The sequence below is a fragment of the Arachis ipaensis genome, chromosome B5, assembly GCF_059453495.1.
Source record: "Arachis ipaensis isolate K30076 ecotype BB chromosome B5, ASM5945349v1, whole genome shotgun sequence".
Lineage (NCBI taxonomy): Eukaryota > Viridiplantae > Streptophyta > Magnoliopsida > Fabales > Fabaceae > Arachis > Arachis ipaensis.
The window spans coordinates 5,861,933-5,877,415 of NC_142440.1; the positions used below are offsets into that span (position 1 = coordinate 5,861,933).

At 35.9% G+C, this 15,483-nt stretch overlaps 3 protein-coding genes across 3 annotated transcripts; 1 reads left to right on the forward strand and 2 right to left on the reverse strand.

The window, feature by feature from the left end:
• Window positions 1-140: 140 nt before the first annotated feature.
• ABCI7 (non-intrinsic ABC protein 6) lies at window positions 141-2,934 on the reverse strand. The gene is made up of 3 exons (XM_016346057.3): window positions 1,912-2,934; window positions 881-1,140; window positions 141-638 (listed from the first exon to the last, which is right to left on the reverse strand). The coding sequence occupies exons 1-3, from the start codon at window positions 2,764-2,766 to the stop codon at window positions 329-331; spliced, it is 1,425 nt and encodes a 474-aa protein (XP_016201543.1). The 5' UTR covers window positions 2,767-2,934; the 3' UTR covers window positions 141-328.
• Window positions 2,935-6,887: 3,953 nt separating this feature from the next.
• On the forward strand, window positions 6,888-9,337 carry LOC107642646 (NAC domain-containing protein 71). Its single transcript, XM_016346058.3, has 4 exons — window positions 6,888-7,692; window positions 7,921-8,219; window positions 8,302-8,616; window positions 8,706-9,337. Exons 1-4 carry the CDS (start codon window positions 7,536-7,538, stop codon window positions 8,991-8,993), a joined length of 1,059 nt encoding a protein of 352 aa, XP_016201544.1. The 5' UTR covers window positions 6,888-7,535; the 3' UTR covers window positions 8,994-9,337.
• A 1,704-nt stretch (window positions 9,338-11,041) lies between these two features.
• Window positions 11,042-13,610, reverse strand: LOC107642647 (aluminum-activated malate transporter 12-like). Its single transcript, XM_088486108.1, has 6 exons — window positions 13,028-13,610; window positions 12,797-12,937; window positions 12,428-12,700; window positions 12,224-12,345; window positions 11,988-12,125; window positions 11,042-11,896 (listed from the first exon to the last, which is right to left on the reverse strand). Exons 1-6 carry the CDS (start codon window positions 13,359-13,361, stop codon window positions 11,264-11,266), a joined length of 1,641 nt encoding a protein of 546 aa, XP_088342234.1. The 5' UTR covers window positions 13,362-13,610; the 3' UTR covers window positions 11,042-11,263.
• Window positions 13,611-15,483: the final 1,873 nt, after the last annotated feature.

Consider the following 15,483-nt stretch of genomic DNA (forward strand, 5'->3'; position numbering starts at 1 on the left):
TTCTTGGTTATGTGTAACTTCATCCGCTTCTAAAATTTATTAGTAAAAACTGTTACCAAACTTTTTGCCTTTGAAGATTAATATGTTTATTAAGTCAGAGAAACTACTACAATTATGAAAAATCTCATAATCTTACATTATTTAACAAATGCATTTACCATTAAGAAAACAAATACAACTATAAATTAGTTATACATAATGATACAGGATGCACCAAATGTTATTGATTCAATACACAGTAAACTTTTCATTCTTTCTTAACCAATGGGAGTCCAGAACCATCACAAGTAATGGACCTTTGCTTTGGTTTCGATTCAGAATTTTATGATCATTTTGGCGATGGATCTAGTAAACTTTTAATCTGACTTCGTACTCTCTCTCTGATGGAAGGGTAAGGCAACTTCTCTATCACCTCTCCTCCAAAGGCAAATATTAGAACTCTTCTAGCTGACTTTGGGTCGATGCCACGTGCTCTGAAATACAGGAGTTGGCTTTCTTCTAGATCACTTATCGCAGCTCCATGGGAGCACTTGACATCATCAGCCACAATTTGGAGATTTGGTTTTACATTTATGCTAGCACGAGGCTCGAGGAGAAGGCTTCTTGTTAACTGTCCAGCATCTGTCTGCTGAGCATACCTACAATAGAACAGTATACCGTTGACACAGAGTGACTCATCTGATAAAGTACAAGACATTTGTAAAACAAATGCATCTATATTAGCTAAATTAATAATATAAGAAATGGCTTAATCTCATTAGACCGTACTGATGAAACACTCCACAATCCACAATTCCACTTTAGGGAAAAGAAAACTCATTAACATATTAGCATAAGACTGGAAATCAAAGATTGAATATTTATTGGTCAAGAGAATTACCTGTTAACCTTGATATTGCCATCAAAAACTGCTTGTCCCTTTGAATGTGCCACAATGCATTTATGAAGTTGACGGGAATAGCCCCGGGGGTGGTCCAAGACCAGACTACTATGCAGATCCTGTGTCTGATCACCAACAGACAAGTGCAAGGTTGATAACTCAGTCACCGTGTCTGGGCCAAGCTGTTGTATATGAAGATTGTGCCTCCCCAATTTTCCTCCCGTGCTTATCTCTGTAAGCTCATATGTACTAGATGATTCCTGCAAACAATCAACAAAAAATCACAAACTGTTCATCACATTTCTTCAATGTACCACTGTTATAACCTCTCAGGAGAAAAGAGCGTTCGTTGAAGTTGTTAGATTATAAAGGCAACAGAAATACTTTATAGGTAGCGCTTAAGTATCATGATCTTCACTAATATTTGTGACTGAAAACAAGGTTTCAACTACAAGAAATGCTCTTTTTGAACAGCAGGTCCTTTAAGATCGCGTCAATGCCCAGCATCCTAACTCTCTGCTTCCTAAACAAGTTCAACAGACACGTCAATTTTTGGGTTGCGCAGAAAACCCAGCTCATTTATGAGCTAGGCATCACATTAATTGGATTCAATCAAATCTAAACACCAATAAGTTCTTCCTCAATTCCTCACAGCATATCTGGCTTAAACAAGTTACTACCTATAGCTATACATGTATATCATGATGCTAGCAAAGTTGAACAACCCACATTAGGTTCCACATACTATGTACTGGTAAGTAGAATGGCGTGACCTATTGGAGAAACAGCACAAAGCCACACTTGCCACTACCATTTTCTATTTAATCTATCTATTGTCCTGCAATTTCGGTGATTAAAAGTCATAAGGCAGTTCCTTTTTGGTCAAGAAAAGAAAGGCTACTATTTGGTACAAGTGGCATGCTTCTACAAGAAGGAATTTTCCCAAATAATCAATCAATTAATGGTACATATTCCAATAGAAGCTATGCTATAGAATCAATCAACACAATGATAAGAGCGAGGATGTTGACCTGGCGAATAGAGGTCCACTTGATATGTGCAGAACTCGATGATTGGTTTTGAATATAAGAATGAGTAAGCTTAGCACCTTCTCCGACCACCGCCTCCAAAGCGGAGTTTGTCCAATAACAGTCATTGCCTTCTTCCGCAGCCGAAAATTCCTCGATGATACCCACTTCGGCGCCCTTCTCCACCACCACCACCACTCTCGGATTCGACATTCGCATCGTCTTCGAGCCCTCCGCACCTCCCTCGACGGCCAAGTACCTCAAATAGATGGGAGTATCCACGCGGCATCCTTCCGGCACGTACACCACCGTGGCGTCGGGAGCACCGACACCGTTGATTGACCAGAATAGATCGCCGGCGTCGAAAGCGCACATGAGCTCCGTTACGCGGTCAATTATGGGGGTGGATGCGAGAGCGGACAGAGTGCCTACGTAGACGCCTTGTGGAAGCTGGGAGGAGTTGGAGAGGGGCGTGACGGGGTGGCCGTCGGCGATGTTGAGTGAGAGGAAGGAGGTGGAGTCGGCGGCGGGGAGAGTGGTGGTGGGAGGGTGTTGAGAAACGGGGAGGATGTTGGAGTAGCGGAGGAAGGAGAGATCGGTGAACCTGAAAGGCTCGTCTCTGCGGGAAGGCCATGGTGTTGAGAGGAGTGATTCGGAGGAAGCTTCTCGAAGCTTCTGGAGAGGGGCTGTTGATGATGGTAGAGAGTCTTCGAGGGTTTCTGCGAGTTCTAAAACGAAGGGATCTGAGGTTACGATGGCTTTTGATTGGAGTGACAATCTGTTGGGTTTGGTTCTCACGAATTTGTGAGAATTGAAGGAAGGATTCAAAGGTGTTGGGGTGAAGGCTACAGTACTCATTATCTCTCTCTCTCTGCTTCCTTCAATCTCTTCACTCCTTTCTTCTCTCTCTGTGAGTGCCTGAGAGACACAACACAACTGAGCGAGTTCACTATTTTTGGCAATTGGGCTTTTCTTGGGCCTAACACAACTTGGGCTTTTCACACATCCCGACAAGATGTCTGCGCGCCAACTACGTCCTACGTTTCAACTTTCAACCACCTGCGTGCTGACGTCCCATGAATCTATGTCGGAATCATGTCCCCTCACTCCATATTCCATTCTCTTGCCACATTCAAATGTGTTTCACGCTCATATGCATCAACATCTCATCTACCCTTCAATTGCTTCATACTTCCTACCTACCGTATTAGTATTTTCGTTTGTCATGCCACTATTTCACATACCATATCAGCACTTAATAACATAAACTAATAATAAAAACTAAAATAAATCATTTTTAAATTTTATTTTACTGCCATTAAAATAAATAAGGATATTAAATATGTTCACTATTTATTTTTTTACTGTAAATTTACTTGGTAAGTATAGCACGCATGGTTATCTAAATTTGGCCGTCTATGATTCTTTTTCGGTATTTTAAAGTAACATTTTTAAAGTTGGACAGATGCAACATTTAGAAAGAAAGAGCTTAAGAAGTGATTAATATGTTTCTTTGCAGTAGCATAGAACATTATCCATGTACCAGTAAAAGATTCGGCAGCTACTGGGACACCTGCAGAAACTCCAAGTTGAGGAATTACTCGAAATACTATCAAGATATCAGTATCTTTCATTTTATATTTTGTGAAGGGAAGAGTTCCATTTATTATTTTAACCGATATATCGATACTGAAAAATCTTTTTTCCTTTTTTGTCTTAATTTGTGATCTGAACTAGTCGTATAGTCTGGTTGAAAACAATAAAAAGATTTTTTAGAATAAAAAAAAATGTGTAAAAAAAATCATCAACATGTCACTTTTTAGTTTCAAAAAGTGAAGATGTGAATATTCCTTTTGTTGTTGATGATAATGTTAAAAGAAACTAAAAATATCAGAAAATAATCAAAATAATAATGATTCTAATATATAATAGAAACTAAAAAATTTTGCAAGCCTTCTTATAATTAACCACCTACTTGTAATTGTTGTGGGCTTTCATGTCTCTATTGGGAAAACAGTTTTTTTCTAAAAGCACTAAAGCCAATGGCATCATAATGCAGACAAATTATGTATACATGCACCTCATTATTCCTCCCATAGTTCCATATCTTCCATCTTCCATTGATAGGGTTGATCATTCTCCCCTAAGGTATGGTGTCAACATGATTAAAGAGAGGACTTCAATCTATGCGTATTCTCCGCCGCCGCATACTTGTTACTTTACTAGTTGAGTCATTTTATCTTCGACATGCATTTTATTATAAATATGAACTTAATTTTGTGATATAGAGTATATATAACTGTACTTGGTTATCACTAACATCAATTATCGATCTAAAGTCTAATCCCCACTTAGCACAAGTTAAGTGACCAAATTGGAAGTTGACTTTTTTTTTTAATAACCTCTGAATGCTACTACTGTATAATGCACTTGAGTGTAGTATGAGAATGTTGAAGAATGGTTGTGCATTGCTGTGAACTTGCACCGAGAGTCAAGAGACAAAGAAACCGAAAGGAGCAGACAACCAACAACATCGGATAAGCTAATAAGGTTCATTGTCTTCATGTTTTTGTCCACTTCATTCCCCAATGGAAATCTTTTATTTTCTCCATTTTCCACCTCACAACCCAACAACCCAAATTCACCCTTGTCATGTGCATACCAAATAAGAAATAAAGAAAATATGTACATAAAATGCTATCCCTTTATTTTTTGATTTTTCACGGAATTCCCAATCTAACCTGCCAAAGATGAATTCGTCGCGAATTAGAGCTCTATTTAAAAGTTTGTCGTTGACCAATGAATTATTGTATGTGCAGTGAAATTCAAACTCTAACACTTATTTAAACAAATTAGTGAATTAACACCAGACCGACCCAAATTGGTTAATGTTGTTTCTTTATTGTATATATGATGATATATATTCTTTTTATTGCGAAGGAGAATTTCCGTTCCCACCTAGTGACTACAAATCCGAAAAATGAAGTCAATGAAATCTCTACAATGTTCATACGTAATCAATCAAAAGTTTAAATTTCTGTAATAAACACTAAAACAGATAATCTCAACTACTGCTAAGTTCTTTATTTCTTTAGCCATCTATTTGACACTATAGATATCTATAAATTTATTGGTTCGATAATATTCTACCCACATAATAATCTTTGCAGATTTATTAATATATGATATCATCTATATAAAAGTAAAAAGATAAGGATAAGAAAATAAGATATTATAAAAGAGAGGATTAACGTTGGAATAAATGGAGTGTGACACAAGGCAGAAAAAAATTGCTGATAAAGTTGTAGATGTGTGTATAACTGTATATATATATATATATAAGCCACTTGTGTTTAAATAGACCAAACTAGCAATACCGTTTCCTATGCACAATGTGAACCCAAAATTCAGTTGGATTAATTAAAATGTAAAAAAGAAAGAAAGGGAGAATAAGAATCACATCAAAACTCAAAACAGAAAAACAAAGGCTCACAGCATTGGCAAGAGGAACACACTTAATTATTTTACTCCTTTTGCCTTTTTTTCACATCTAAAAAAGGAATAGTCCCACTTGATTGCTGCTTTGTCTAATATAACTTGTTAGCCACATCAGCATAGAAAATAGACCAATGTATAAAATATAAATGAAACCAACAAGTTTTTAAATGGTCCAATAATGAGAAAATTAACTTTTATTCTGCCCCTAGATGGCTGGGTCGCTCTGCTTTTCTTTGTTTTTTTTTTTCCATGTCACAATGTTGAAAAAGCAAAAGCTTTTGTTCTTGTGTCTTTGATTTCTTTGCTAATAAATGTAAAGAGCAAAATGCTTAACCACTTAACCTACAATTTTGTAATGTGATTGTATATAGTTTAGTTTTTTCTTTTCTTTTCTTTGTTTTTAAAAAGAAAGTAGATATTACAGATATTAACCATGGACCATTATTCATGCAAGATTAATATAGAAAGAGCTCAAAAGAAAACTAAAAGGTCTTGCATATTTAAGAAAGAAAAATGTCACAAATATTCTCATTCTCAATCCCAAATTTGAAACTCTGCATAACCTCAAATGTTATAAAATCCAATGCAAATACCCATGATAGTATGATACCTTTTACAAAAATTTCACAAGGAGTAGGGTCAGATTTTATTTATTTAATTTATTTTAGTATTTTTTTTTAAATTAAAAAAAAAAGTTGATTGTGGAGTGGTAAGAATATGGCAGAAAGGACAAAGTTGAAAGCATAATAAAACTGACGTCAAAGCAAGCTTTAATTTTTAACTTTTCTTTGTGCTTTCTTGGTCATACACTCATATCTACGCAAGACAATTCCACTAATTACCGCGTATTTTGGTTCAGCATCCACTCCATAGTCCCTACAAGTTGGTCCCAGCAATGGCAGTTTAAAAAATGGAGCCAGATTGCTTTTAACAATCTACATGTGAATTTTGAAGTGAGAATATAAAAGAGCCTCTCTGAAAGTTTTTTATGAGACTTGGACCCTCACCCTCTTTGATGACACAATCACATGAATTAAAGTGTTCAATCCGACACAATATGATGTGGATTTAACTTGATGTTCAGGGTCTTGGTCGCATCATCCATCCATTTAGGTACCCTATTCCTGTTTTTTTACATGTTCACACAAAATTGAAAATTCTTTGCTTTCTCGCCAAAATTGTCTTGCAAAGTTTGTGCTGAGATTTGGGAATTGAAATGTAGTCAACAGTCACCAATAATTTGAACCGCCAAAAATATATGGACTTATATATATATATGAACAGAACTAGAAAACTAAAACTTTATAGGTGTGAACGGGGCTAATGAAGTGGTTGGTGGGGCCATTTGCTTTGGAATTTTGGGTGCACTTGAGACAAGCAATCTCAATTCTCAAACTTTCGGTGTGTTGTGTGCAATAATCTTTAACTGTTAATCCCTTCTCCCAACTGTTATATATAGCACACCATCTCTGGCTTCTTTTACTCTACTCTACTCTACTCTCTACTCTCTACTCTCCACTCTCTTCCTTATTTCTATCAATTTTTTTTCTGTTTCCAACTCAATTTCACATTCTCCATACAAAGTAACTACATTACTATTTAATTTAGTTCATCTTAACTTCTGGGGCTTTCAAAAGCTTCCAACTTTTTTGGAAAATCTTTCCTACTCAAATTTTGGACTTGTGCCCATTTTTCTTTTGTGAAAGTTGGTATTTGGGTTACACTGATTTGAACATCTGGTTACTTACACCTCAGTTTGGTTCATTTTTTCTTAACGGGGATTAATATCAAAGGGGTGTTGGTGGGGGAAGGGTGTGATAGCTTCATAAGAGACCTCAAATTTCTTTTTAAGACCATGATTCTGGCACACAACGGGTGCCTTCTGTTGAATTCTCGCCTTATTCTTCACAAAGAATATATCATAGACAAAAGTTTCTACTTTTGGATCTTTCAGATTTTTAATAGCTATAGTCTTGGTACCTAACAGGAAAATTCTATATCCTTCACCAACATTCTTGAAAATACTATCTTTTTTGTTGTGTTAAATTGAGACCGGAAGAGACTAGAAAACTGCATATACCTTTGGTTCCTTGTTTCTCAATTATACACTTTCCATTCTGTAAGTGAGAATGGGAGGGGCATCACTGCCTCCGGGTTTTCGTTTCCACCCTACTGATGAAGAACTGATAGGATACTACCTGAAAAGAAAAGTTGAGGAGCTTGAAATTGAACTTGAAGTTATCCCTGTGATTGATTTGTACAAGTTTGATCCTTGGGAGTTGCCGGGTAATCTTAATCATTTACTTAAACACAAGAAAGATTTTCATCTATGCTAGTGTGAACATACAGCTATAAAAATACTAGAAAGCAGTGTTTTGTATGTTTACTTTACTTCAGTGGTTAATAATTATTGCTGAAGCACTAACTTTTCAGCTTTACTTTAGTGTTAAAAATCAATGGAATCAAAAGAAAAAACAATGATTTCGTTTCTAAGAGGCCTAATTTGAATTGCAGAGAAGTCATTCTTACCCAAAAGAGACTTGGAATGGTTCTTCTTTTGTCCAAGGGATCGAAAGTATCCGAATGGATCAAGAACAAACAGAGCTACCAAAGCAGGATATTGGAAAGCCACTGGAAAAGACAAAAAGGTTGTGTGCCAATCTAGTCCATCAACATCAATCATGAAAGCCACCGGATATCGCAAGACCCTTGTTTTCTATCGGGGAAGAGCCCCTTTAGGCGACCGAACGGATTGGGTTATGCACGAGTATCGCCTCTGTGATGATCTTGGCCAAGACTCACCAAGTTTTCAGGTATATATTTGGTTCTAGTCTTTCATATGTTAATGCTTTGCTTTGGATTGGATTGGCCTTAAAGATTTAGTTCCTTTTGTAGGGTGCTTATGCTTTGTGCCGGGTTATTAAGAAGAATGACAAGGCCAGTGATTACAAGGGTAAAAGAGGTGTCAGCAGTTCCAAGAATGAGAATGAGACCTCAATGAGATTGTCATCCTCTAAGGAGCACTTGAGCATCTCTGCTGATGTTTCTTCTCAAGCAAGTCAGCTATGCAGCGAGAGTCGTTATTCGAGCCCTATAGCTTCTCCTTGTGCATACAATGTGGCTGCAACGGCTGTGTTTGAGCCACCTTCTGTGGACACTAATCCTTCAACCTTCTTGGTCTCCCCTGATATGATTCTTGATTCTTCAAAGGTAGTGTGTTTTGTAGCAAAAGAAGGAACACTTGATTGAATAGCTATGTATTAGGGAATAAGTTCATGACATTTTTGCTTAAATTGCAGGACTTTGCTCAAACACAAGATGCTATTTCAGAATTCCTTCCGCATCATGAATTGCTAAGTACAATGACACCATGGCAATCATTGGAACATACAGAAATTTCATCCAGTTCATCCTACTCAAATTTCAATGGGGAGATAGAATTCTCTGATGAACTTGGCCTAATTGGCCGAATGTCGCGTTACTCAGGACAAGTAGACATGTTAGACTTCTATGGAAATGAGGAAGTGCTGTATGAATATGAAGGATATGACCAGATCAATTCAATCAGAGATCCAAGACAATTCTGAAGTGAAAAGGAAATATATGGGAATGAAAGTAAGGGAGATCTTGATGATGGAGGGATCTCTGAGGCAACGCCTTTTAATGTGTGTCTTGGAGTGAAAAATAATGAGTACAAGCTCCTTCTTCTGCACAAATGCTCTTAGCTATGTTTATCATTTTATGCAGTTGTGTAAGATGCTCGGGTGACATCACATTTTTTAAATTGCACTCGGTGTTTGGTCTTAAATTCATTCACCTTATGTAATGAAGGAGAATTTCTTATGTTTCTTATATTCATTCACCTTTCTTTACATACTAACTTAGTAACTTACATGAATTGAAATGCATGCTTAACCATTTGCTTTTCCTCCAATGCTTGCCTAATTTGTTATGAGGCATGAATCATTCTTTTTATATTAAATCTTCATTAAGGTAAGTTAGAGTTGAACTGTATTCTCCACCCTACTCCAAAAGCAAAGAAATCAGAATGTTTGGCTTTGAAAAGTTCCAAATTATATGCAGACAAACTAAAATAGGTAGATTGAGCATATGAACAAAATCAAACTCCTGTTTCTCCTTTATGTCACAAGAGCCGTCATGTATGCTTATCACTGCATAGTTTTTATTTGAAAATAAAGCTTGGGGATGAGTTTTACTTTTAGAGTTGACAAGACATTCCAATCTTTAGTTGCTTTGAGAAGCATCCAACAAGCTTTCTAGTGGCCAACTCTTTTAACTCTTAGTGGGAAATGATCATTAAAATCTTGTTGAGTTTTCCAACAAATTTTTGTTATAAAAAACAAATTCATCCATAAAAAGTTTCACCTTATTTTCACCTTATCATTTATGAAGAGAAAAGGCAGTGCTACAGTGCAAGCAAACAAAAGACAAAAGATTGAATATCATTACTAAGATTTGACTAATCAGTTTAAGATGAGAAATTCTGTGATATTACTTTATCTTTAGATCAGTGCAGTCTCCTGTGGTGCTATCATTGTTTTCACTTTGGGTGCTATCTTAGTTTGAAATTTGATATAACCTTATGCTTTTACGCTTTGACCCTCTTGAACTTCCTGTTCAATCCCCCCATTGAATTCACTGCATCCTCACCAAGCAGAGAAAATGCAAATCTATAAATATTAGGGTGTCACATGGGAAGCAAAAAGGAAAAGAGGTTAAGCCTACACCGAATAAGCTAATTAGAAATAGTCAAATGTGAATCATGCATTCTTAGCTACACATTTTCTTACAACACTTGACTAGTTTAACATTACACATAGATCTAAAATCTGAAGCCAGATAGAGCATGGAGAACAAGAATCTAAACCTAGCATGATAAGAGATGAAAGACGGGTTGAATTTTCATGATCATTCTGGTTTCTGTTCACTACCAATATCAGGGACTAAATTGAGTATTAACTCGTGTCGAAATGGATTAATCCATTCTTTTGGTTAGCAATTTCCAAACACTAACCAAGATTTTAGGGTATGTATTCTTCTGATTCTGTTGGAAGAGTTTTGGCCAAACAAGAACAAAGAAGATTGAATCATGGACAAATAATGCATGACCTTTTGGATTGCTTTCCTAAAGCAGTAACAACTGTCAAACTATAAACTGTAACAAATTGAAAACAATCTCTTGTTACAATCTTTGGCATCTACCACCCTGTAATTCCCAACCAAAAAGTGTATTATATATGTGACATGTTCCTCACTAAGCAGACATCTTTGATAGAAAAACTTGTCTAACCGCTATGCTCCACTTGTAGAGTTGAAAACGAAATGAGTGAAAAGCAATCTCAATGGAAGTTATTTTATTGACACTGCTATTTGATATGTTGATCAATTTCTTGTTGAATGTGAGAGGGACTTTATTTGTATTGGTTGCTAATGAAAAATGAAGAAAAGATTATAGATACGGCCAAAACTTTCAACCATGAGAGAAAGTGGCCCTCTGATATATATAAAAAATCAGAAAAATTATTCCCTTGTTAGCTTGTTCTCTGATTTTGATATGCTTGCAGCACAATTTGGTGACTATTTGCAATTAAATCCTTAGATTGGTAATGTCTTATAATAATAACAGGTAAGATTCTCATTTTGGTGAGCAATCCAGGTTACAATGGAAGTCAAAAGCTTAGACAGAACACAAATACTAGTCTACTACCCTTTTGACATCATGCATCTTATAACCTGAATTATATTATGATTAAGGGAATGTTTATATTAATAAGTTTCTACTAAGAGTACATTAAAAATTGAAAACATACTCAAACATAATATATAAGAATTAAGATCATGCATCACCATGTGAAGGCAAATGGTTCTGCATCACATCGACTCGGGGTTCCTCACAAGTCACAACAATGTTATCATCAGGCCTGAAGTCTTTGAAGCATGCTAACCTGCCCAGTTCCTCAATTTCCTCAATGACAAGGTCTAGTTTGGCCACCATTTCCACAAGCAAAGATGCAAAAGCAGCAAAAGGGAGAGCCTCAGAGAACTCAAGGCTAGTGATAGCAATCTTACTCAACTGTGGTCTCAAGGACTTTCCTTCTGTTTCCTTTGAATGTTCATTGCAACCCCTTTTTGTTTTCCATTCCAACAATGCAGAAGAGTCCGTCTTAACGCTCGATAAGGAGAATCCAGATGTCTTTCCCTGTCTTTCTTGGCCAACTTGTGCTGCAGCTATCTTGAGCATGCTGTTACCATGGTTGTGCTTGTTCTTGGAGCCCAAGAAAAGGCGTGGCTGGGATTTTATGGCGGTGTTAAGGTCCTGCAGGGCTTCATGGAGATGATCAGAGAGTATTTCCGGAGAGATATGGCGCCGGTGCCTTATGCTGTTAGCAAGTTCTATCAGTGCTTTTGATACCTCTGCTGAAAGCCTTATGCAGGGGTCTTTGAACATGGCTCTAACAGATCTTGGAGTCTAAAACAAATAAAAAATCAAACTTAAACTATCAATATCACTCTATCAGTGAGATTTAAAGCTCAAACTTATGAAATTACTGATGCATTACCTGAATTTCTGTTCTCAAACAGCCATGTAAAGCAACCACAGTGTATCCGAATTGGCGAAGAACAGCTCCCACTTTAACATACTGCTGCCATGGAAATCTGTGACATGAATGCCTTGGCTCCCAACTTGCATGTAATGCCTATCCAAATTAAAATAGAATCATTGCATTACTAGAAGATCTTCTATCATCAATACTTCATTGGAATAATGAACCAAGGAATGATCAAATGGACTTACCAACATTTCATCAGAGGATTTTGAATCCAAAACAGCTTTATAGCCTTTGTATATTGGATCCTCAGATGATTTGTCCTCTCCAGAGGCTTCAATTTCTCCATAAAAGTATTCATTCACACAAGCTGCAACATATCTCAGCATGGTTAAGTGCTAACTATGGCAAATTATCAATTGATTGTATATATATATATATATTTATATCACCTTCTATTGATTTTGCTAGGCCTTCAAGCTTGTAAACTGTTGAATTATGGAGATCTTCCCCTGACCAATTTGGGAATATGAGCAAACTCATGAGGAGGCAAATGCCACAGCCTATAGCAATGGTGTAGATTCTGTCATGTGCAATCTTCAACACATTGTCAACCCTATAGCTTGACACAGTAATCAAGTTGAAGGTCAAGAGGAATATGATTATGCCATAGTCATAGTTCTTCTTTATATAGGGAAAGAACCTTGTATAAGTAGCTACAGCTCCTGGCTCAAGAATAACAAAATAAACCTCAAAATTATTAGTCATCACATACAACCTTCTTGCTACTCAATTGTCACAACCATTATTAAAGTATATACCTATAAGAAAAACTGCAGCCCCAATGAAAATAGCTTGAACGACCCTACTACATGCATTTGCAATATATCCAACAATAAATGCCAAAGACCCTGCTAACAGTGTCCCTAATCCTCTATTCAGCCCTTTGCATAAAGTTGCTCCTGCACCCCTCACAACACAACCAAGATATTAATATATACAAAAATGTTACGTGCGCATAAAAAATCAGCTACCAAAATCAGTCATTGTACCTGCGGTGAACTCGAGGACGACGACAACAGTCATGACGGCCCAGATGGCACTCTGGCCAATCCAATGGTATATGGGCTCCAAGAGATACATCAAAGAAACAAGAGTGAGAGAGAGACCAACTTTGAATGCATGGATCAACCTTCTAGGGTCTTCACGCCCCACACTCCACGTAGTATTCCATGCAACACTAGGAAACTTTCTCATCCTCTCACCAAACACATTTGCACGCTTCATCCACTTCCCATCAATAATGCTTCTGCTTCTTCCATTGTTCTCATTGTTATTATTCTCCCCAACTGCCATTTCCAACCCTGCATGAACTTTAGGAACCATTTTCTTTTTAACTAAGTTGTAATATATGATTAGTGTTATCACCTAGCTCGATGATCATGCATGTTTGAGCATGCAAGAAAATAATAAAATTGAAGTGGGGATTGTAAATGTATGACATGTGAACCCCAACTTTGTGACACGGAGCAGCTTCAAATTTATAGGGAGAAGCTACTGGTGATGCCATTTTCTACCCTTCATCACATGCATTCCATTAAAGTGAGTAGCTTTAATTTCTCTCTAGTGTTATTTAGAAGTCAACAAAGCGTGGAACCACATTTATACGATAACTATTTTTGTGGTCAATTGTTAGGAAGGACACATGTGTCTGTAAACCATTCAAAATTGACCAATATATTAATCAAAGAAAATGTTAATATATTGATATTAATAATAATCTTTTTACGAGACTATATTATTATACTCTTTTTATAAACAACAATACTAGAGAACCAAGAGGGTACAGTCAAAAATCAGCCAAATACTTTTTGGTGAATCTAAAATTTCTATATGGATGGTGTTTATGCTAGGCATTAAGATATTTTTTCTACTAAGTATTAAAATGTTTCTTTTTTATACTAAATGGATGTTCTTTTATATATTTTAAAAAAAAATTATATACTAAGAATCGGGATTGTTGAAAGTTCAGTGATCTCCGCCTCTATTTCTCCAACGTATCATTCAAAATTTTAATTTGGGGTGAGAAGCAATTAATATCAAATATTATAAATTAAAAACAAATAAAATTAATTAAATATAATTATAAATTAGTTAAATTATTTACTTTTTGTCTGATCACCTATTAGTTTAAATATAAATTGAGAGTTTAAATTACATCTTGTGTATACAGTAATTTATTAGCTAACAATAAATCTTTAAATGAAATTTGGATTTACATATTAGTTCTTAGTGTCTGGAAGTGAGAGATACCTTTAAACCAAAATAATAGAGAACATGCAAAGTTGCAAACGATTGTCTATGAATATATAAAAGATTTGTGTTATGTAAAGTGTAAACTTAAAAACATCCAGCAGTTCATTGAAGACACGACTAAAACTCCTCCAAAATGATCAATATTGAAATTTGAACATATTTTATCCATCCTGGGTAGAAAAATGATTAAATAATTAGGGTTTAGGCAGAAAAGAAAAGTTGGTTAAATATCTTGAATATTAAATAAATTAGGGCCACAAAATAAATAAAGTTGCACCGACCAAGCTAAGGCTACGAAGTACGTCCGTCCATGAAGGTACAATAATGCGGCAGCAGACACTTTTTTGTTTTTGATATTAGAATAGTAGTGGTGTTTTTTTTGAAATGTGGATAGTTGTATTTTTATTCTAAAATGTGGAATTGATTAATTAAAGAAGTAAAAATTGAATCGTTCGATTTGTTAGAAGTATAAAAATCAGACCGTTTAATTTGTATAAATATAAAAATTGGACTGTTCAATTTGTGAGAGGTACAAAAATCGGACCGTCTGATTTGTGTTAAAAAAATAAAAAAATTTAAGGTACAAAAATTGGACGGTCCAATTTGTGTACCTCCTACCGTTTTAAAAAACACAAAAAATTACCATGTTAAAGTATATCACCCTTACTACTTTCATATCTAAATTTTCTAGTGGCATTATTTTATTTTGTGTATATTAATTCCAGTTTTCAGTAACTCAAAATATTATTATATTGTTGGTGTGATTGAGTGAGAGTCTAGCTAGTTGGCATATTAAAGGGTCCAGCTGCCACCCACGAACATTTCACGGGAAAAATGTTTGATATGATAATGGCCATAACATAACATAATAATGCGAATGAATATATAAAAAGGAAAGAGGCGAGCCGTGCGTGTGAACTGTTTTGTTTGATGTGAACGTAACTGTCCTCAACAACCAGCTGGTGTTGATGATTGATCTCCTTTCCTTGGTTGTTGTGTTTTGTGAGCGGTTCTCTCGTGCACTTCTAATCCATTTGAAGCTCGCATTTCACCATCTGGTTCCACACACAACTTGCCATTTGTGTTGTTCTCTTCTATTCGTATCTTTCTTAGATACTACAATCTATATAAATAGATGCTGCAGCATTCTAGACTGAAAACAGGTATACATGCATTTTTGGCCTCTCACTTC